The sequence below is a fragment of the Sesamum indicum genome, linkage group LG3 (genome assembly GCF_026168435.1).
Source record: "Sesamum indicum cultivar Baizhima isolate 11 linkage group LG3, ASM2616843v1, whole genome shotgun sequence".
Classification (NCBI taxonomy): Eukaryota; Viridiplantae; Streptophyta; class Magnoliopsida; order Lamiales; family Pedaliaceae; genus Sesamum; species Sesamum indicum.
This window is the reverse complement of record NC_142659.1, coordinates 17,766,459-17,790,587: the sequence shown is the minus strand read 5'-3', so window position 1 is coordinate 17,790,587 and position 24,129 is coordinate 17,766,459. Positions and strand designations below refer to the sequence as shown.

The 24,129-nt window shown below is 38.1% G+C and overlaps 3 protein-coding genes across 4 annotated transcripts; all 3 read left to right on the top strand.

Annotated features, from left to right (window-relative positions):
* The first annotated feature begins 1,657 nt into the window (after window positions 1–1,657).
* LOC105158104 (uncharacterized) lies at window positions 1,658–4,741 on the top strand. The gene is made up of 8 exons (XM_011074742.1): window positions 1,658–1,958; window positions 2,079–2,221; window positions 2,276–2,510; window positions 2,643–2,752; window positions 3,245–3,335; window positions 3,432–3,754; window positions 3,913–4,039; window positions 4,233–4,741. Exons 1-8 carry the CDS (start codon window positions 1,658–1,660, stop codon window positions 4,739–4,741), a joined length of 1,839 nt encoding a protein of 612 aa, XP_011073044.1.
* A 2,688-nt stretch (window positions 4,742–7,429) lies between these two features.
* LOC105157964 (transferases, transferring hexosyl groups) lies at window positions 7,430–14,547 on the top strand. 2 transcript variants are annotated; one of them, XM_011074525.3, is made up of 9 exons: window positions 7,430–7,688; window positions 8,298–8,676; window positions 9,092–9,197; window positions 9,409–9,501; window positions 9,581–9,776; window positions 11,474–11,655; window positions 12,219–12,469; window positions 13,574–13,746; window positions 14,112–14,547. In XM_011074525.3, the coding sequence occupies exons 1-9, from the start codon at window positions 7,572–7,574 to the stop codon at window positions 14,277–14,279; spliced, it is 1,665 nt and encodes a 554-aa protein (XP_011072827.1). In that variant the 5' UTR covers window positions 7,430–7,571; the 3' UTR covers window positions 14,280–14,547. The 2 variants fall into 2 exon arrangements, with proteins under 2 accessions (XP_011072827.1, XP_011072828.1); XM_011074526.3 differs by having other exon boundaries at window positions 7,431–7,688; window positions 8,305–8,676.
* Window positions 14,548–18,094: 3,547 nt separating this feature from the next.
* Window positions 18,095–18,427, top strand: LOC148788759 (uncharacterized). The gene has a single exon (XM_088878132.1). The coding sequence runs from the start codon at window positions 18,095–18,097 to the stop codon at window positions 18,425–18,427; it is 333 nt and encodes a 110-aa protein (XP_088734258.1).
* The last annotated feature ends 5,702 nt before the right edge of the window (window positions 18,428–24,129 follow it).

Sequence of the window (24,129 nt, the reverse complement as noted above, 5' to 3'; positions counted from 1 at the left end):
GGAAGGGCTGAGCAAAAAGTTCAGCGAGAGGTGAGTAGAGTTATAGAGGAAACTGAAAATAATTGACCCTGCACGACTAGGTGAGGGAAAAATGATGAAAGTAGGAACCACACTAGACCCTTTTATTGAAGAATATTTGATTCAATTTCTCAAGAGAAATCAAGTGGTTGCATGGAGTATGGCAGATCTCCACGGGATCGAATAACAGCATTACTCACCATCTCAATGTGGACAAAAGAAGAGGATGTTTGGAGCGAAAAGAAGCCCCAACTATAAAGGATGAAGTAGACAAACTACTCAAAGTCAAGTACATACGCCCCATGCATTACCTGAATGGTTGGCCAATGCAGTGTTGTTCCCAAAACACAACGTAAAATGGCACTTCTACATTGACTTCAAGGATATTAGCAAGGCATGTTCTAAAGATCCTTTTCCTCTTCTAAAGAAATTCGTGGAGAAGAAGAAGCTATTGCTACTTCTACTGCTGCTGCAATTGCTCTGTTCTTACCTGCAATTACTTAGTGATGACGTGGATCTTGAAGTCATGTTCTTTGTATAGCATTTTTGTACTCTTTGGATTACGCATTTTTTTCTTTCTATTAGTTGGTTGTTGGGTTAGTTGAAGATATTTTCTCTCTCAATTGTATTTATATTAGAAACACTCTCATATTTCTATTAGTTGGTTGTTGGGTTAGTTTAGATACATAGCAACATGCTCTGCTTTTCCCCAACTATGAATCCAGTTCAGTTTTCCTCTTCCTACACAATATTTGAACATGGTACCAGTGCCACCATATGATGGTATCTGGATACTAAAAATACATCTCTGAAATCACCAGTTGACGAACAGAGAAGATGAACGAAGCAGCAGTTAGACCTGGTTTAGGTGTGAGCTCATCCTCAGGTGCGAGTATGGCTTACGAATCTGAAGATTTGAAGATACATACCTCGGATTTTCCAGGTATGGTTTTGGTTTCAACACCATTGACTCGAAATAATTACCTGCTGTGGAGTAGATCTGTTAAAGTTGCACTCACGGCAAAAATGAAACTGTCTTTTATCCATGGATCGTATCCAAAACCTGCTGAAAACACAGAAGAATGAAAACATTGGATTAGAACAGACAGTATCGTATTTTCATAGATTATGAATTCGATATCTAAAGACATAGCAAATGCCTTCTCATATGCTAAGTCTGCTAGAAGTTTATGGTTGTAGCTTGAGGCGCGGTTTGGGCAGACAAATGACCCTATGATCTATAATTTACAGCGGGAAATTGCTTCGATTTCTCAAGGTAATATGGATGTAGTTTCGTATTTTACAAAAATCACAATGTTGTCGGATGAACTTGAGTGTGTTGATCCTATGCCGGAATGTACATGTGCTTCGCAACAAACTGTGAGCAATAAGATCGCTTCTACTCAGTTAATGAAATTCTTAACGGGATTAAACGATTCCTTTAGTGCAATGCGCAGTCAAATTCATGGATCCACTTCCTTCAGTGGATAAGGCGTACTCCCTAGTTTTGAGAGTTGAAAGCCAACAACAGAGCAGTATCAATATTGAAGAACTTAACAGCAATTCAACGATGATGATACGTGGCGCTGAATACAAAAGAGAAATAGGAGGTAAAAGCTTTCAGGAAACAAAATAACACATGGATAAGAAGAACCAGTACTGCACGCATTGTGCTAAAATAGGACACGCTAAGGAAATATGCTTCAAACTACATAGATATCCTGAATGGTTTACGGAGCTAGCAGAGAAGAAAAAGAGATATGGCACTGATACTCGAGCCTTGAATGCAGTCACTTCTGAGACTACTGTAGGTTCGCAACAAGAGGTGCTAACACAAAACTTATCCGCTATGATGAGCGAATTGCTGCAAATGATGAAGGGAAAGACACAGTCAGATCCAACTCAAGTACATTTCGCCAGGTTGGGCGAATTCGTAGCAGGTACCTCTTTCAATTTTCTGTCTAATACCTTAGGTCCAAACTTGTGGATTATTGACAATGGAGCTACGGCTCATATGTGCGCAAATTTGCACCTTATGAGTAAGCTTAAACCTTATTTAGCTGATTCATCGGTAATTCTTATTGATGGAACAAAGCACTATGTTACACATTGTGGATCTGTTGGTCTCTCACACGATCTTTCTCTAAATGCAGTCCTCCACGTGCCAAGCGTCAAACACAACTTGCTCTCAGTGAGCAAACGGGTTTCTTCGTCTAACATTGCCTTCATATTTTCACGTGATTATTGCATGGTGTAGGACCAGATGACTAGACGAACCTTGGCTATGGGAAGATTGGTTGGAAGCTTATATGTGCTTGATAGTCACTCATTTGATATAGATGAAATAAAGAAGCACTCCATGATAATGGAAACAGAGATTTGCCTTAATGCTCATAGCAATGATGCTGCGCTATGGCATCGACGACTTGGACATACTCCGCTACTTGTATTAAAGCATACGAATGTTATTAGTGGTCGCAATTATGAGTTGGGTATTTGTAATGTTTGTCGGTTGGCTAAACATCAAAGACTACCGTTTCTATCAAGTGAATCATGTTCAGAAAATATTTTTGATTTGATACATGCGGACATTTGGGGTCCTTATTCTCAATTTTCGACTTCAGGATGCACATACATGTTGACATTGGTTGATGATCGTAGCAGAGCTACATGGGTTTTTCTTATGAAACACAAGTCGCAAACCATGAGCTTTATTGAAGGATTCTATCAAATGGTATTAACTCAGTTTAACAAGAAAATTTAGACCATTCTCACTGACAATGGTTTGGAGTTTGTTGGCGATAAATGTCAATCTTTCACTCGCAAATATGGAATAATACATCATCGGACGTGTGTGTATTCCCCTCAACAAAACGGAGTGGTTGAGAGGAAACACAAACATCTGTTGCAAGTGGCAAGGGCCCTGCTGTTTCAGTCATGCCTTCCTTCACGATTTTGGACAGATGCGATTCTTATTGCTACGTACATCATCAACAGGCCAACTTCAGTTTTGCACTGAAAGTCGCCTTATGAGGTTTTGTATAACAGAACAGTAGATTATTCGAGTGTTCGGACCTTTGGATGTCTAGCATTTGCCACTAATGATCTACCTCATAAATCTAAGTTCACCAAAAGGGCATTTAGGTGTGTGTTTGTTGGTTATGCCTTTGGTCAAAAAGGGTATAAACTGTATGATTTGGATGACAAAGTGGTGTTGATTTCCAAGGACGTCATCTTTGATGAGGATTGTTTCCCTTACAAAAACATTTTGGAACCTGAGCATGCTATTCCTCTATCTATCTCTGTATGGGATGATGGTGCTTCTTTGAGCTAGAGTTCGCCTATAGCATAACGTAGTTCAGCATCAGTTGAGCTTGTATCTGATTTTCACCACCCCAATTTATATATTTCAGCGCAGGAACATGAAGGTGCCTCCTCTGTACCCATTTTGCGAAGATCATTGAGGCAAGTGACTAAGCCATCTTGGCTTAACGATCTTGTATGCAGCATTTCTGATGCTTCTGCTGCTTCACCTACAATAACCTTTATAGCGCCCTCACACCATGCATTAATGCAAGCTATCGCCCCTCTACGAGAACCAACAACGTACCTAGAGGCTAATGCATCGCTAGAGTGGAGATCTGCCATGCAGGCTGAATTAACTGCCTTGGAAGCAAATAAAACCTGGGAGGTCACACCTCTACCTCCTAACCATACTCCTATTGGGTGCTGCTGGGTATATAAATTGAAATTCCGCTGATGGTTTTATTGAGCAATACAAGGCTTGTTTAGTTGTGAAAGGGTACAACCAAATCGAGGGTATCCACTATAATGAATGTTTTTACCCCGTTGCAAAATCAGTCACAATGCGATTGTTTTTTTCTATCGTTGCAGCTCTTCGTTGGCATATCCATCAATTGGATATTAATAACGCCTTTCTACATGGATATTTGGAAGAAGAAATTTATATGTCCCATCCGGACGGTTATTCTGTGCCTCAAGGCCATGTATGCCGCCTCACGTGTTCGCTTTACGGTCTAAAGCAGGCGTCACGATAGTGGAACCATGAGTTCACTACATAGATTGTCGCCTTTGGTTTTGTTCAGTCGAAGCACGATTATTGTCTTTTTACAAAGATTATTGTCTTTTTATAAATACCTCCACTGATAGTTTTTTGGTGTTGTTGCTTTATGTTGATGACATCCTCGTTGCAGGTACGTCTATTGAGCACATAACTGCAATCAAAGCTTACCTTGATCGCTTATTCACCATCAAGGATTTGGGCGTTGCCAAATACTTCTTGGGGCTGGAAGTAGCTCACTCCTCTCAAGGTATCATTGTCACTCAAACTAAATACATCAAGGATATTGTGATGGACACTGGTTCGCTTCATGCTTGCGCTGCGACCACACCTCTACCACCCAGTATTAAATTTACAGAGGATGCAGGCGCTCAGCTTCCTCATCCTAAATGTTACCATCGTCTTGTTGGGAGGCTTCTCTATCTCAATTTCACAAGACTGGACACTTCCCATGCTTGCCAACAACTAGTCAGTTCTTGCAGCGTCCCCGTCAACGACACCTTGATGTTGTTTTCCATCTTATTTGCTACCTCAAAAGGACCCTTCACAAGGGGCTGTTTTTTCCTTCTCGGAATTCACTGGAGTTACGCGCTTATTCTAATGCTGATTGGACTAGTGGCGTTGATACTAGACGTTCCTTGATCGAGTATTGTATCTTTCTTGGTGATGCCTTGGTTTCTTGGAAAATCAAGAAACAGAATACCGTTTCTCGTTCGACAGCGGAGGAGGAATGTCAGAGTATGGGTTCTACTGTCTGTGAACTAACTTGGGTGGTTTATTTGTTGATGGATTTCGGCATTTCTGCGCCTACTCCCATTCCCTTTTCTGTGATAACCAAGCTGCGGTCCACATTGTTAACAACCCTGTTCTCCATGAATGCACGAAGCATTTGGACATTGACTGCCATATCGTTCGCGACAAGTTCAAGTCTGGGCTTATTAACCCCGTCCATGTGCCCGATAAAGCTCAACTTGCAGATTTCTTCACCAAGTCCTTACCTGCACCTTCCTTTTTTCTTCTCCTCTCCAAGTTGGGATTGGTTGACTTCACCCCAAGTCCAACTTGTGGGGAACTGAAGAAATTCGTGGAGAATAAGAAGCTACTGCTGCTTCTACTGCTGCTACAATTACTTAGTGCTGACGTGGGTCTTGAAGTCGTGTTCTTTGTATAGCGTTTTTGTACTCTTTGGATTACGCATTTTTTTCTTTCTGTTAGTTGGTTGTTGGGTTAGTTGAAGATATTTTCTCTCTCAATTGTATTTATATTAGAAACACTCTCATATTTCATATATGAAAAAATAGATACACAACAGCATACTCTGGTTTTCCCTAACTATGAATCCAGTTCAGTTTTCCTCTTCCTGCATAATATTTGAACATCTTCCACGTATTAACATCTTGGTTGACTCTACTTCTAGATCTAAAATGTTAAGCTTTTTGACGTGTAACAAGGTTACAACCAAATATTGTTAGTGCCTGAAGACTAGGAGAAAGCAAGCTCCTCAGGGATCTTATTATACAATATCATGTCTTTCGCCCTAAAAATTGCAGGAGCGACGTATCACTGACTCATCAATCACATGTTTCGAAGCAAAATCGGTAGGAACATGGAGGTGTACATAGACGACATGCGGGTCAAGAGCATGAAGGAGCAAGACCACATTAAAGACATGAAAGAGTCCTTCCGTATATTGAAGTATTTTGGCATAAAACTAAGTCCAGCTAAATGTGCCTTCAAGATCTGAGGAGGAAAGTTCCTAAAATACATGATCTCAAAGAGAACATAGAAGCTGATCCAGAAAAATTAGTGTCTTTATGGACATGCCTCCACCAAAATCAGTAAAGGACATGTAGTGGCTCATCAGGAGGTTAACAACTCTAAATCGTTTCATCTCTCGATTGGCGGACAAGGGGTTCCCTTTCTTCAAGGTCCTTCATGGCACAACGAGGTTTGAATGGACTAACAATACTCAGGTGGCATTTCATGAACTGAAGAAATATTTAATGTCGTCGTTATTCACCTGGCCAAAGACAAGAGCAGTCATATACCTCTACTTGGTGGTATCAGAGAATGTCGTTAGTTCAATTTGGGTGCGACAAGAAGATAAAGAACACCGCCTAGTATGCTATGTTAGCAAAGCCGTGCAAGGGGTAGAACCTAGATACCCCTAAATTGAAAAATTAGCTTTGTCCTTGGTAGTTGTGGCAAGAATATTGAGACCTTACTTCCAGTCGCCCCAAAGAAAAAATTGCAATTTTAGTCCTGTAGCTTAGGGGGTGGCATTTTTAGTCCTGTACAAATTAATTTTTCCCAATTTAGTCATGTAATTTTATAATTTTGGCAATTTTAGTCATTTTTCAGCCAATTTGATCAAAAATTACAATTTTAATCCTCCAAATAAATCAATAATTAATATAAAATAAAAATATGTAGTAATAATAATGAACTTACTAACTTGTTGGTTAAACTTATTTTTGTATAGAGATTAAATACATAAATAAAAGTATCATACTTCATCATTAGCTGAATTAAAATATGTGATATTAGTTAATAATTATAATATATAGGGAAAAGTATTATTTTAGTTCGCTAAATATGCCTAATTTTAATTTTAGTCCGATAACTATGTCCATTTTTTTTAGATCCAGTAACTTACGAAATTGCTTACTTTTAGTTCTCTAGCAGATTTTCGGACAATTTTACCCCAATGAGTGTATATGGACTAAAACTGCCTTTCAAAATACCTGGATGTGAATAATATGAAGTATTTAAAATTCAGAGTAAATGAATTCACTTGAAATTAAGATTAAATTACACAAAAGCTCCTACTATTTACAAATTACAAGTACATCCCTAGAGGGTTATGACTGTAATATACTTAGAGTTTGTAAATTACAGGTGCACCCCTATGAGAAGGTATTAGTGTAATTAACTTGTATAAAACTTTGCTACTAAATAAGTCAATAAAGGGTGTCTTTGTAATTATAGTTACAATTTTAAGGATGTATTTGTAATTTTATAAAGAGTGGAAGGTGTTTTTGCAATTAAACTTAATTTTAAGGAATGCAAATGTAATTTACCATAAAAATTAAAAATTGTGGATAAGTGCGAATCAAATATGGTAACAACTAATTATATACCAATTAAAAATAATTATAAAATTATCAAAAGCTACAGTCCTTAAATTTCACAAGATTCTCAAAGTAATTTGCACCAAATTATAAACATTGAGAAATCAGTGGTCGAAGGGCCTAACTGTAAAATCAATAATCCCAAGGGGTGAAACCGCAAAAAGGGAAAACATATGTTCTTTTTTAGCCGTTCTGATTGTGAGTAGTATTCTTGGAGATTCAATACATAAAAACCCCAATTCACACAAACAACAGAGTCGCATACACCTGAGTTTCTATCTCTGAGTGACCTCAATTTTCTTTTCTCACACTTCAATTCACGCAGGAATACACGGGCAAAAATGGTGGGAGAAGAGAAACGGCACCGGATGATGCAGAATTTGTTCGGGGACCAATCGGGAGAAGAAGATGAGGAGGAGGCCGAATCCGAGCACGAGTCCAATCGTCAACCTGACTATGTATGAGTGATTTTCATCGTTTTGTCCCCCTTATCAAATTATCGTTTTATGCTACTCAATTCAGGGTTATCGGGTGTCATTGGTGCATGTTGTGGTACTTGAATTTGTGTGTACAAGAGGATTTTCAATTTAATTGGAAAAATTTATCTTGTCTTTGTTTCCGTTTATCTTTATGCAATTGGCTCTCTCTTCCGGGTTTTCACCTGCTCCTTTTTTTTCTTTTGGTTTTAAGTAAAAGTGCAGTTTGCTCTATTGTGGTTTAGTTGGTGTGTATTCACATGTAAATTGCTGTGTGTATTGAGAATTTTCAAGTATTTATGCTTCTTGCAGAAATTTTCCCATCCATTCTTAAAGGTGTTTTATGGAAATATTGTGTTATACCATTGCTAGTTAGTTTCATTTGAATGTATTAGAATGCATTACATTTGAAAGAATGTGAAATAACGAGCACATTGTTCCAAGAATCCCAATTTAATTCTTCAATTTTGTAACTTGTTAAAATTATGATAAATACAGTACAAATTTTTATTTCAAAAGTGCTCCGAATATTATGCCACTTATATGCCAATTTGATAAAAATTGAAAACCCGTTCTCTGATTCGTGTCCAGTTTCCAGGCGGAATGACTCTAAAATCTGTCACCACGACAACCCCTCACCGCCGCAGCTGTCCATATACCCGCCGCCTCCTCCGCTATGCAGTTGCCTCTAGGCTCTTTGTACTAACTCTGATTATCATCTGGCGATCTCTTGTGAGCCCCTATGACACTTCCGCCTCAATAAACCCCCCATGCCTCACCTCCTCCACCAATTCCTCTAATCCTCACGGGCCATCAGTTCTCCTGCCGAGAGTGGGATCGGCAATTGAGAACGGCATTGTGTGGGATAGCGTGTATTTCATTCGTATTGCAGAGTGCGGATACGAGTACGAACAAACCTATGCCTTCTTGCCGTTGCTTCCCCTTTGCATTTCCCTTTTGTCGAAAACAGGTTTTCTCTTCTTCTTTTTAAATTAGACAGTTACTTGTTTTTCTCAAGTTTCATTTTTTCTCAAGAAAACCTTTTTCTTTTGCTGTGGAGATTTAGTAGAATAGAGTGAAAAATGAGAAGCTAAATAAGTGAAAACTGAATATTTCCGCTTCTTCCTTTCTGGCTTACTATGAATGAGTTTGTTAAAAGTTTTAGAATGTAATGGAATATATTGAAAAAATAACTATTAGGTGATGAGACGATGTGTAAGTTTACATGTTTATTGGTTAATCATGTTTTTAAAATTTTCCTCCCAAATTAAACAGAGGAAAGTGCTTCCAGTATTGTATTTTTACAATGATCCCTGAGTCAATGCTAATGGTGTATTTACTGCCCAACTGTTAGGGGAAGTTTTGATTTTGGTAATGGTATGCAGTTTTTGCGCCATTGGAACCTGTGGTTGGATACAGGGCTGTGCTTGGGTTATCTGGATATATCCTCAACAACCTCGCCTTTGTTTTTGCCTCATTGTATTTATTCCGGTGAGTTTCAAGCTGCAACTATCAGTCATATGGGAGTTTGCAAATAAATGACTTTGCTTTATTCACATGATCAAATGTTTGAGTTTTAAATATAAATAGAAATTGTGAAAAGTATGACTTTTAACTTGGATTCACAAGTCCATTACTTCAAATTCTCTGTGTGAATACCCTGTGCATCTCTCACTGTGACTTTTAATGAAATTCCTTGCAGGCTTTCAGTTTTTGTTTTGAAGGACCCAGAGTTAGCATTCCGAGCATCAGTTTTGTTTTGCTTCAATCCAGCTTCGATATTCTACTCATCAATGTACCTACTGAAGCTTTTATCTTGTATCATGCCAAAATAGGAAGGATTTTAGTGTTGATGCTCTGTTCATTATCTGCAGATACTCCGAGAGTCTGTATGCTTTCTTATCATTTGGAGGAATGTACCATTTCATGAATGGCACAGATTATTTTGCAACAGTTTGGTTTGCACTCTCTGGTTGTGCACGGTCCAATGGGGTGCTTAATGCAGGCTATATTTGTTACCGCAGAATGCAACTGGTGAATAAAGCTTTTCTCTCCAGAAAACGCACTTATGTGAGTGTATTCTCCTTTGACTAACATGCAGTAAATTTATAATTTCCGAATTTTACTGCTTTCACTAGATTTTGCTAATGAAATTTATCATCTGTCCCCTTCTTCTGTAATGGGAATGTCATCTTCGAGATTGAGAAACTAGCTATATACTTCACTCAAACTATCCTGCCAGTAATGTCATTTATCACCTTAAAAGAGTTTGTATATTCATTTTCGGCTTCAAATTTTTGATTTAGCAAAACACAATTAGTTGCTTTGTACTAAGGGCCATTCTTATCAATGTTTTATTTGTTTTCTGGATTACAGGAAGGTTTTATGATTTGGACATGGTTAAATATTATATTTGGTCTCTTAAGTTTTTGTTTAAAATCACTTTAGTCCCTGAAGTTTATTTCTTGACTTTAACATCCTTAAACTTTAATTTTTGTCTCAATTTGGTCCCTCCGACCATTTCCAGCGGAAATGTGGCCGGAGTTTGACTTTTTGGAGGGTAAAAGGGTCAATTTCAGTTTGATTTTATCACTTTAGTCCCTTAAGTTTAAAATTATCAATATTTTTTTTAGAAAGGAAATCATTTTTTTATATTTTTATATGGTGAATATGATGTAATTATCTTGTACCAAAAATAAAACTTTGAAACTCTTGTGAAGATAATATTAACATATTGCTTAACTCAAAATAAAACAGGCTTGTTTTCTTTTCACTTTGAAAAGTGACCAAAAAACCAAAAGTATAAATAAAATTTTATAAAACTTATCTAATCTAAAAATATAATTAAAAAATTTAAGTCGATTTTTTAATCTATATCTAATAAAATTAAATCTTAACAATGTTATTAAATATTAACAGCTATGGTTTTGAAGAAAAAGTTGGTGGAATATACTTTTAATTAGATTATTTGGTGGATTTCAAATATATATAAAATTCATTTAAAGAGATGTGACTATATATTTAGAAACCTCTTTAAATGAATTACATATATATGAAATCCACCAAAAGAGATCTAGTTAAAAAGCATGTTCTACCAACTTTTTGTTCGAAAACCCAAACATTTAACAAATATGTTAAGGTTTACTTTTTTGAACTTATCTTTAACTCTTGAAATAAAAAATTACTGACTTAGGTTCTTTTATTATATTTTCATATTAGATAAGTTTTATGAAATTTATTCATAATTTTGGTTACTTTTAACAACTTAGAAAAAGAGACTGTTGATTTTAGGTTGAGCAATATAATATTATTATGTTTATAAGAGTTCAAAGTTTTTATTATTTACATAAGATAATTACAACATACCAGCATAAAACACTATAAAAAGTTATTTTTTCTTCATATAAGAAAGGATTAATTTGATAACTTTACAATCTTAAGGGACTAAAGTGATAAAATCAAACTTATTAACCATTTTACCCTCCAAAGAGTCAAAATCCGGCTTGATTTTCGCCGGAAAATGGTCAGAGGATGAAACTGAGACAAAAAGTACAGTTTAAAGATGCTAAAGTCAAAAAATGAACTTGAGGGACCAAAGTGATTTTAAACGAAAACTTAAGGGACCAAATATAGTATTTACCCTTTGGACTAATGGTTTTCATGGTTTTGTTGTCTTGGAAAGCTTTTGAGTTTGCAAATCTGTTTTTTTTTTTTCCCCTTAAATTTATGCCTATTTTGAGAAGGATTTCAATCTTTATTCTTGCCAGTGGCTAACATTGAAGATTCTTCTTGCTGGGGCTTTATGTTGTCTATGCATCTTTGCTCCCTTTATCTCTTTTCAAGCATTTGGATACTTCAATATTTGCATGGGTCGTTCTGCTGCAGAAATGAGGCCTTGGTGCAAGGCAAGACTTCCTTTACTCTACAATTATATTCAAAGCCACTATTGGTATGTTAAACATATTTTCTATTTTAAGATCTCTTTATTTTACTATGTAAGTTAACAATTGTATACGTGTCGAGATTTCTTGCTGTTATATATTTATACATCTTTGGATAATTTGAGATTTTGCCGCATTTAGTGTTAACATTGATATGAATTGGGCCTTCTTGGTGGTAGAATTTCATGGAAAAAATTAGATGGAGCTTTAGAAAGGCATTTTTGCCTCATAATATTATTTTTCTTGCATCCCAGTCCCTTTGATATCTGACATTTCCCATATTGTGTATTGGGTAACTTCTCCTTAAGTAAGAAGATCTAGTTATGTGTTACCTCAACATTCCTTGTTCCTCATATAAGTTGTCTAGTGAACTTTTAATCATTAATTACTCAGTTCATTGATCGTATTTTGGCGAATACAGTTGAAATTCTTCGCCAATCAAAGTGTACTTGTAATTGATACTAGTGCTTTTCTAATGTCCACTCAGGTAAAGGATTGTATAGTTCAATTTGTGCGATTTAATGATCTACAACTATAAGAAGAAAAACATTTGTCTTGGTTTTTATGCCAGGGGCGTCGGCTTCTTAAGATATTTTCGAGTTAAACAGTTGCCCAACTTTCTTCTTGCTTCGCCAATATTGTCTGTTGCACTTTGCTCAATCGTCTACTATGTGAAGCTATGGCCGGAGGTTTTTCTCTCACTTGGTCTTAGAGCTTCTTCATTACAAAAAGGATTGGTTTGTTCCTTGTTATCTAAGGCCACAGAGGGACAGCCAAGCACGGATGGCCTTTTGGAGAACGATTCTTCTAACATATTGAAAGGTGTGCTTTCTCTTGTAAGCTATAGAAAGAGATTTGTTTTTGCTTTTTAGTGTCTTATGGGAATGCTAGATTGAGAAATCTGTTAGTAGAACAGTGGTCGTGGTCTTCTTCTCTTTGAATAAACCATTTAATGTGTACGTCATATGCTTTTGGTGATTGGACAGTGAAATAATCTTATATCATATGTCAGTTCTTATGCCTGGAGGTTATGTTGGGCGCACTTTACTTTAGTGAACTATGATTAAAGTAATATGATCAGTCACAGCCTTAATAATGATAGGGAAACACTTTGTTTAGAAGCCTAAGGTCAGAAACTGGTATGAACCTAACAAAGGCCTCTGCCTACAATCCCTACTTCTAGTTCTACGAAGTAACACCATCCTGAACCTATGTATTGATTTGGCTTGGCTATGTCCATTTATCATTCTGATTTCTTGTGTCTGATTGAGCTCATTTGCTTAGCTGAAACATTTAGATAGGCTGGACATACTTGACTGTAATCAAACTGTAGAAACAGCAGATTCTTTAACCTTTTTGGTGTTACTCAGTGTGCACTAACGGCCCAATCACATTTGAAAGTTGATAAGTGTGAAATAAGCCTTCTCTTAAAGAGCTTTCTTTTTCTTTTTCTTTTTCTTACTTTTACTGAATGCATTGAAGATTAGAAGTGTCCCTACTTTTGCACTGTGTGTGCTATGGGTTGGATTTTCTGTGTTTGCTATGTTCTACTAAGCATATAATGTGCTATGTAATCAGATTGTGTGTATGCTATATCTAGGCTTCTTGCACATCTTGTGTCCTTCTTTACTTTGGGGTTTTTTGGATGAGCTCCTAATGCACTTAATATCCTGAAATGTGTAGTTTTCTGATGCCAAGCTATGTATTGTACCATGGGGCATTTATTTGATTAGCTATTAAATCTTCTCACTGAGTCCCGAGCCACATCCCTGGTCTATATAGTTAGTGGGAAATCCTAGACCCTTCTTATAAAACAACTGTATTATTGGTCTATAGTGTAGTTATGACATGAATGTAATGTGGCCATTTTCCTCTTTCAATTCATGGGAGGCATTATCATCTCACTCGAATAATTATCCAACCCAGATGATAGGTCTATCAGACTGAGGAAAGGAGCTATCAAAAGAGAAAAAAAGGTTATACAGCCATCTGAAAGTGGAGCGCATGAGAGGCTACAGTGCGACCCTGTCATTATTCTTCCTTTTGTTCTACACTTGAGCTTCATGGTCGCAACAGCATTTTTTGTCATGCATGTTCAGGTTGGTCCTAAACTTGTTCAAGCTTTTTTTGGCTTTATTTCTATCAGTGAGTTTCTTGAACAGGTGCATTCTCGAATGGACAAAATCACAGAATCTGCTCTTTTTTTACCCTGATATCCTATAATGTTTACATGTTGAATTAATTGCTGCAGATATTTTCCTCCATCAGATAAAAATATGGATAAATTTTAGTTGAAGGATAAATTGGTAACTCCCAGATATAGAATGCATGCTAAAGCAAGTATTCTTTTAAATGAAATGATTAACATAGGAAATTGTTTGATCTTTGTTAGGGTACACTCACATTGCTTAATGTTTCGGTAATATATACCTCATCTCGTTTTTATCATCATCGTGCTTGACAGGTTGCAACTCGCTTCTTGTCCGCTAGCCCTCTCCTGTACTGGTTTGCTTCTCACATAATGAGATCTCCTGGCATTGGAAGGAGATGGGGATATCTCATATGGGCATACTGTGGAGCTTACATTTTCCTTGGCAGTTTGCTTTTCTCAAACTTCTATCCTTTTACTTGAAGTACTGGAAGAAATCTCCCTCGTTATTAACTGTCTATTATGGGCTTGATGATATCACACAACGAAATAGATGCATCGTTGGGTTGATTAGCATCTCTTATCTTTGCCTAGTAACAATCGAGAGAAACAATAGAGTTGCTTGCAAGATTTGGTATCTTATTAATATCTAGTTAGATATTAGGGTCATTGTAATCTTTCCATCATGTAAAAATTTTGCTGCATTTTCTTTCTACTGTGCAGTTTTTATGTTATTTTGCAGCTTATTTTATTTCATGATTTTCATATAAACACTGAACCTTCCAATATACTATGAACTTCCCACTCATTACCTCAATTGTTTCATTTTTCCCTTGTCTTCTACAAAGTCTTGTGATTAAAATGATTTGTTAATAATTTATGTTAAATGATTTAGAGTTCCCTTATTTATACCCACAACTTCAAAGTTTTGAATTATGGGGGAAAAAAAGAGAAAAAGAAAACTAAACCATTTGATAAATGGAAGTCTGTTTAATTTAAATTTAGGTAATTCGTGTTTTTGGTATATGTCAATCTTTCTATGTAACTGAAGGTAAATTCAGTAAGTCTTTTGTTAACAGTCTTGTCGGAAATTTAGATTATTAATGGGTAGGACTTTACCCTATTTAGGTTCATACCCAAAAGAGACCAAATGCATTTATTAATATGTAGATCCTAATCAATCTCCACAAGACCTAGGTCTCTAGACCCAAGTCTTTTGTTTTAGATCCTATTCTTTTTTGGGTCGGGTCTAGCCCAAATCTAGCATTATGCTTGTTTTCATTTTCAAGTTAGCTGCGGAATAGGTCAAAACATACCCAATATTTGTCATTATACAAAGACATCTTATCTAGGTGTTTTTTTAACTATTTTGGCATAAATAAATACATATATATATACACACACATATATATAAATATATATAAAAAATATATGATTTGACAATAAACAGTAATTTTTATCTCTCACAACACAACATTAAACATACAATATTTATTTTAAATTATCTCCAAAACAAATTCAAATGTACATACTATTTCTAACACATACTTATTTATCTTTGTCTCTATCTCCATAAACACAACAAAACACTCCAAAAATGAATCCAAACATTATGTATTGTTCTCTTTGCTTTTTTGGTTGGATAATGTTTGACTTTTTCAAAAATAAAAGTAATATTATACTTAATTAAAATATAATATTTACAAAATGCCTATATAACAAATTAAATTCAATCAAATTCATTTCTCAACACCTATAAAAATTTAAGTTTGGAAATATACAATTTAAAAGTATTTTCGTTTCTCGCACAAAAATCAATAAAATAATTTTACTCTATTGAAAATGCTGGAAAACTGAAATAATATAAAAAAAGAAAACAAAATCAAATGAGCAACTTCTGTTTTCATACTGGAGGCAACTAATGTCGGGTGGATGAAGTACAGAAAGATATGAGGACACATATATATTTAAAATTTATTTTAAAAATAAGTTCTTCAAGTATTTAGATGATAAAATATATCTGATTTTATAAGATTAAAATTGCAACGATTTTCTAAAATTTGAAAGATAAGTTGAATTTTTTACTTTGTTTAAGAACTTATAAGTTTTTAACATTTATTTTATTTAGTCCTCGTTTACCGAATGAACTCATTGGCGATATTAGAACAAGAAAATATAAGTCAAAACACAATGTTCAAATTATTCACCAAACATCAATTTTTTGACTTATTTCTAACTTTTAATAGTTTTCTGCAAATAATCCCAACTTCAGCAATTTCTCTTTTACACAATTTCAATTATCTTTCTTGACGCATGTATTGGTAATATCTATTTATTTATATAGGTAAAGAAATTAATTTCTTATATATAAGCCACATAATAAATGCATACATCCTCACACTATATAATCTCAACACCATTATAAATACTCAAGATATTATTTTTTAAAAACAAGTCAGTACTCATTGATAAGACTACTCATTCCACCCTCTTCTTAAAAAATTCTCTCACTGGACTTGAGTTACACCTAGGTGTATTTTTGTGCCGAGTGTAAATTTTTCGTTACATTCCTTAGTCGAAATCACTACCACAACATTGGCGCCGTCTGTGGAATACAATATCTCAGCAATGAGAAATGCAGACCAGGTCCCAAGCTCGCGATATTCATGGGGTGAACATTATCTAAAAAGCACAAGTGAATGGAGTAGGTCAAACCCCTCTTGTGAAGATTCACCACCCTATAGGATAGTCCGCCCACCTCATGAACAAGCCGCACTTAATAGAGAAGTCTTACCAACCCATGAACAAGCCCCGTCCCCGCCTTATGGGGAGTCAGCCCCCAGGTGTTCCACCCCAAATGATACAACTAACACAAGAAACACTATTGGCCTTGATCCGCAATGCATCCACGTGAGCGGCTGCACAAGTAATGGCTCAATTTGCGGCGCATCATCCCTTGAATTCACCCCTTTCCCCTCGTCGAAGTCGAGAATTATCATCGGCTCCCGAGGAGGAGGAGTAGGAGTAGAAAGAGGTGAACAAAAGTGTCTTCCAAGTTGAAGTCCCTCAAACATAAGAGAACCCCCCCCCCACCTAATCGTGGCAACCTACTGTCCCCTTACCATCAAGGGGAGTGGAGGATCTTTATTTGCCTTTGGTCGTCGCTCATCCAAGATGCAGCCCTTTCTTCCCCGCAATTTTAATCAAAACACTTTTAGCGAGCGCTAAAGTATCTAATCTTCCAGAATATGATGGAACAGGGGACCCTTATGTGGACAAATTCTATGCTAAAGTCAATTGGTATGACTTGAGTCATGCCGCTTATTGCAAGGTCTTTCATACTATGATCTCCAAACATTCTCTTGCGTGGTTCAACCAATTGCTCGCTGGAACTATCTCCAACCTACAATTTTTGCATCATTTTTTCATGAACAAAAAAGTTCGGAAATGGCTGCATTTTTTTTCACCATCCGCTAGAAGGAGAATGAGCCATTGAGAGATTACGTGCAAAGATTTGTAGAGGAGTACATGAGGTTCCCCATATTAACCATGAGTTGTTGGCCAGCATCATTCAACAAAATTTGGCTACCAGGAAGATTTAAGGAATCTATAGCCAACAAACCTCCTAGCACTCTGAAAAGACTTACTCATGCAATCACAGAAATACATTAGGATCGAGGAGTCCAATGCTTAGATCCTTCCCTTAGCATCAAGAGGAATGGTAGAGAGGAGGAAAAAGAGTCAAATAAGATGGAGGAGCGTAAACATTTACCTCCAATAGGGTTCACGCACTGCGCACCCTTGAATGGATCTAGTGGGGAAATATTAGTCGCGGCGGAGTAATAAGAGTTGATCAATCAGTGGCCGAGAAATATGAAGATAATTTCAAAAAACCCAAATCCAACAAGTATTCTCGTTCTCATTGGGACGGGGGACACACAATGGAGGAATGTCATCACCTAAAGAATGAGATAGAAAAATTGATTCAATGTGAATACTTAAAATAATATGTAAACCAGTGCCTAGGAGGGCAACGCTTAGACCAAGGGCCGAGTCACCGACCTCAAGATCGACTTTCACTCAAACTCCAAATGGTGACAATCTCTTCACAATAGATATTATTGCCGTGATTTCAGGAGGCTCGGTGGGATGGGGTGCTCTGCTAGTGCGAGAAAAACACTAGCTCGGCTAGCCAAGGCAACTATTGGCAAGCTCCATATAAGTCCACGGCGATAACACTACTGTTAGCTCGGTAAAGCAAGAAGAAAATTTTATTTAGCTTGCAAGACATAGACCCAATGAGGAATAAAAACAATGATGCTTTGATCATTTTGGCCACGCTTTTCAATTTCTGGGTTAAAAAAGTTCTGGTAGACAGTGGGAGCTCAACGGACATTAAATTCTACAACGCATATGTCCAACTGGGGGTTGACAATGCTCAATTGCCGAAGGTGAACACCCTACTCACAAGTTTCAGTGGTGAGATGATTGAGCCGTTGGGGGAAGTGACGTTGCCATTGTCTCTCCGCTCTTACCCAAAGAGGTCTACTAAAATGGTTAAGTTTCTCATGGTCAAGGGTCCATCTGCCTACAACATTATCTTGGAAAGGTCGAGCTTAAACCTCTTTTGAGTTATAGCATCCACCCTCTACATGAAACTTGAGTTCCCCGCTTCTAAGGGTGTGGGCTAGGCCGTAGGAGATGAACGGACGGCATGGGAACCTATGTAAACACTCTAAAAAAGATCTCGATAAAAATTATGTAGAACAACATTCGACGAAAAAGAAAAAAAGGATGATGATTAACATGAGTTACAAGACAAGGGACACCCACGAAGATCCCTTGGGAAAGATGTGTGGGGAAAGGAGAGTTGAGGCCATTGAGGAATTAAAGGTAATTAATCTCTCTTGACAAGGTGAGGAAAAACAACGAAACTAGGCACTACAATGAGCCCATCCATCAAAGAATATTTGATATGATTTCTTAAGAAAAATAAAGAAGTATTTGCGTGGAGCATGATAGACCTCCATGGGATTTCACTGGATGTTATTACGCACTGCCTCAGTGTGAATCCCGATGCCAAACCCGTGAAACAAAAGGAAAGGATGTTCAGGATGGAGAGAAGTCAAGCGATAAAAGAGGAAGTAGATAAGCTATTCAAAGCCGACTTATATACGCCCCGTGCAATACCCCAAGTGGTTGGCTAATGTAGTGTTGGTCCCAAAACTGAACAAAAAGTGGCACCTTTGCATCAACTTCACGGACCTGAAGATCCTTTCCCTCTTTCATGAATTGACATGTTGGTTGATTCTACTTATGGATGTGAAATGTTGAGTTTTATGGATGTGAAATGTTGAGTTTCTTGGACGCATACCAAGACTACAACTAAATACTATTAGTCCTCGAAGACCAAGAAAAAGCAAGCTTTGTCATCGATCAGGGGGTCTTCTGCTACAACATTATGCTATTTGGCTTGAAAAATGTGGGGATGAAATAACAACAACTTGTCAATCACATGTTTAGAAATCAGATCGACCGGAACATGGAGGTATAGATGGATGACATGTTGGTTAAGAGCGTGAAAGAGCAAGACCACATTAAGGACTTGAAAGAATGCTTCCAAATATTAAAATCCTTTGGCATAAACTAAAGCCTGCTAAGTCACTTTTGGGGTGCGAGGGGAGAAGTTCCTTGGATACATGATTTCAGAGAGAGAAATAGAGGCCAGCCTTGAGAAAATTAGCGCCATCATGGACATGCCCCCACCAAAATCGATCAAGGAGGTGAAAAAGTTTGCAAGGAGGTTAGCAACTCTAAGTCGGTTCATCTCATGGTCCACGAACAAGGGGTTTCCTTTCTTCAAGGTCCTCCAGCAGCTCTTCACTTCAGTCAGTAACCCGCAAGCAAATGGTCAAACTAAAGTTACCAATCAAACCATCCTCCAATGCGTAAAGACTAGGTTGGGCACAACCAAGGAAGCATGGGTAAATGAGCTTCCTAATGTTTTGTGGGCATACCGAACGACCTCAAGGATAACCACGGGGAATCTCCATTCACCCTCTCCTACGGAACGGAAGCTGTAGAGACGGTTGAAGTGGGACAACTCAGTTGACGAGTAAAAACACTACGATCCAACCTCTAACGAGCAAGGTCTAAGAATGAATTTGGATTTTATTGTGGAGGCAAGAGAAAGAGCCGTAGTGCGCATGGAGATGTATAATGCTAGGATGGATAAGGCATACAATGGAGAGTTAGGCCGATAAGCTTCCAGGTGGGCGACTTGGTGATGAGGAAGGATGAACCTTCTCGTCTCGTAGGAAATCTAGAATCAACTAGGAAGGCCCCTACAAAGTCGTGGAGATCGTGAATGCAACTTATAAATTGTAGCACTTGGATGGAAGGAACATCTCAAGCACATGGACCGTCGTAAACCTCAAGAAGTATTATTACTAAGTTTGCACAGTAGGAGAAGATCACTTTTTTTTGGGTAAATGTAATTTTTATTAAATAAAAAAAGGTATAATACAACAGTGCTCATCAACTAGTGTATCCCTCGACAGGCCAAGGGATACGTCACAATCTATATAGTGCACTTGTACTAACAGAGCTAGCTAAGTTAATGCTAAATATACGCTGTCTGACATCCTCCACAATTAAGCTAGCCAAAGTGCTCGGAGGCCGCTCGGTATGCTCAAATCGTCTCAAGTTCCGCTCCCTCCAGATATGGTAAACACATGAACCAAGCAATGCACGGTAGGCCACATTAATGATGTGTTTTCTTCTCTATTTTTTTGCAGCCCATTCAATGTCTATCGCCCAATCTCTATTGGGCCAAGCGGACCGTACAACTCGTCGAACAACGGTAAGGCAACGGCGACTATATCGGCATCAGAAGAATAAGTGCGTGTGTGTCTCCACCGCATCCTCATCACATAGAACACAGACACCTAGGTGGAATAACCATGGTTTATCCGTCGGTGGTAGTTTCTCCAATATAGCAAGTCATAAGATGAACATAAGACGAGGAATCTTCAAAGAGCCCAAAAGTAGTGAATCTCATCCTACTTTCGGTCCTGGTAGATCAAGTAATCGATAAAGAGCTTAGGCCGTAGGTTTTCCACTCGAGAATCGCCAAACGATCCGATCATCACCCCCATGAATCCGTGGCAATGTGTATGTAATCTCCAAACACTCCATGTTCGTAATGAGAGGCCACTGTCACTGCCCCTTGAGAATAACAGAACTCAACTTGATGGATTAGTGAAGTCCAAGTATGCTGGGGCCCCGTGGGAATCTCTCTATAAGAGGACTGAGGTGGTGCTAGGGATCCTTCCAAAGGTAAAATCCACAGCCATATCCAATTTGGTACTCCACCACCGGTCGCAGCTAAGCCCGAAGACGGAGTAACTTCCTCCAACCCCATGAGCCCATATGGTCAGATATGGTCCATATAGAACTATCTCGTAGTCGCCCATGGTAAAACCAGTCCACCCAAATAGATGTCATATCGCACCAGATGACATCACACAACATTTTGCACATAAGAGCATGGTTTAATGTACCAATATCCCTCAACCCCTAACTGCCCTCAGCCAACGGTTTACACACCTCCTTCCACGCTACTTTAGTGTAGCCACTGCTTCCCGTACCCTTCCATAGGAAAGACCACAAACGTTTCTCAATGTCCTTAATGACCCCTTTTAGTAGTATGAATGCAGATGCCCAATAAACACTCAGTGCCATTAGTACAGATTTTATAATTTGCACCCTTTCCGCATATGATAATGCCAGACCCTCCCAACCAGTAATACGTTCATCAATCTTTAGCAGTAATGGTTGGCAATCAGAAATAGGCAATCTAGATGAGATCAAAGGTAGTCCTAAGTACCTCACCGGAAGGTGCCCCTCCTGGAAGCCAAGCACTGCTAACATCTGCTCTTTCAGTCCTTGTGCTGACCAAGAGAAAATAAGGTGACTCTTCTCAACATTCAGTCGTAGACCCGACCATGTGGCAAATCGATCCAGCCTTCTTTCCCTTATAGTGTCTATGTCAGCTCGGCAGAACAATAGTAGATTGTCTGCAAATCCCAACTGAAAAACACGAAGTGCCTCACATTTGCAGTGAAATGTAAAGCGGTCATCCTGCTCAATCATTTGCAAGAAACCCAAGTGCATCACCTCCATCACAAGTACAAAGAGGTATGGCGAGAGGGGGTCACCCTGTCTAAGTCCTCTAGCACCCGCAAAGAATTCATGTGGTTTCCCATTTAGTCCAACCGAAAACGAGGGTGATGTGACGCACTCCTTGATCCATCTCATGAATACCGCCGGAAACCCGAATAGCTATAATACAGCTAAAAGAAAATCCCACTCCACTATGTCGTAGGCCTTTCGAATATCCACCTTTAGTGCACATCTCAGTGGTAACCACGTCTGGTTGTAGCCAGTGAATAGTTCCTACGCCAGCATAATATTGTCCCCAATATTCCGACCAGGTACAAAGGCAGCCTGACAGGGACTAATTAACTTGTCCAACACCACACTCAATCTTTGGATAATAAGTTTAGCAGTAACCTTATACAGAACATTGCAACATGAAATAGGATGGAAATCAGCCACCGACATTGGGGAGTGTACCTTAGGAATAAGGGCCAGAAGCGTGCTGTTAATTTGCTTCAGTAGCTTCCCCGTAGTGAAGAAATCCAATACCGCCCTAGTGACTTACTGTCCCACCACCGGCCAAGCAGCTTTATAGAAGCCCGATGAGAACCCATCAAGGCCCGGTGATTTATCCTCGTCAATATCGAACACCGCAAGTTTCACATCTTCCGCTGTAAGAGGCAAGACGAGATTGGGGGTCTCCTCTTCCGTCAATACATGCCTCGCCCACGGTCTCAGATAACAAAAATCCATCACTTCACGACGTCTATCCCTGCCTAACAAGGACTGATAGAAGGAGACAAATTCATGAGTCATCGCCTTCGGTTCCATGTGAGTGATCCCTTGGTCATCATTAATTTGCAAGATCCTTCTCGCAGTCCGCCTCTGAGCAATCTTGCTAAAGAAAATGCGGGAGCATTGGTCCCCCCCCCCCTTTCATCCACTGTATTTTAGCTCGTTGCTGTAGCATAATCTGTTCTAGCTTGGCCGCCTTGGCATATACCAGTCGACATCAGTACTCCAAAAATAAGAACAGCTCATCCTGTTTGTTCGAGCTAACCATTTGAGCCGTCTTAAGAAACCCCTTTGCCAACTGGACATTATTCGACAGATCCCTCTTTTTTCTCCTCTACTCTCGAAATACAGGCTTTAGTGCCTTTAACTTTCGAGTGACCGCGTACATGGGCACTCCTACTACCTTATGCTGCCATATATTCTGCACACTGGGAATAAAGTCTGCTGAAAAAGTAAGATAGTTATCAAAGCAAAACATACCTTTGAATTGCTGCCGTCTATCCCCATAAATCATCATTGGCGAGTGATCAGACGTGCGTGGGGTGAGGCTAGAGTAGAATGATATCGGGAATCTTGCTGTCCAAGTATCATTTGTGAGCATTCGGTCCAGCCTCTTCCATATGTTACATGGACTCACACTACAATTTTGCCATGTATACCACTCTCCCTGCATAGGTAGTGGTAATAATCCAGCGTTCTGAATACATGCATTGAACTTCTCCATCGCCATCCGTATATCGCCGGACGTGCCACAAACCTCACTAAGATCCCGTACCATGTTAAAATCACCCCGAACTATCCACGATATATCCACGCACTATATAGTCTGTGACTCTAGATAACCCTATAATTCCCGCCGATCGGCCACCTCATTGGCACCATAAACAACAGTAATAGCAATAGACTCATGCAATACTCTGATAGTAACCCGACAGTGTACAAATTGTGGACCCAACTCAATCACATCAACATCAACATCAACATCAACAAAATTATCATCCCATGCAATCCAAATACGGTTTCCAACCGACATATGATCCACAAACCATTTCCAATGAGGCAATAAGAAAGACTGAATGCGAGAAATATTATTCATGCGAACACGTGTTTCAAGTATATCATTGTAAAATATAATTGCACCTAAGGCGAGTGTATCACACCACATCCTATAAGGGGGTATTCCTTCATTTTGAAAAATATAAGGGAATAAATTGCCATTTTTTTTCGGGAATAAATTTTTTATTTTCAATATCACATGAAGTAAATTGCATTTAACACAATATGTATACATACATATATTTTAATTGTATATATGTTTAATTGAATCACATAAATATATATTAAATAAATATACCATTTTAAATCTGTACCATTAATT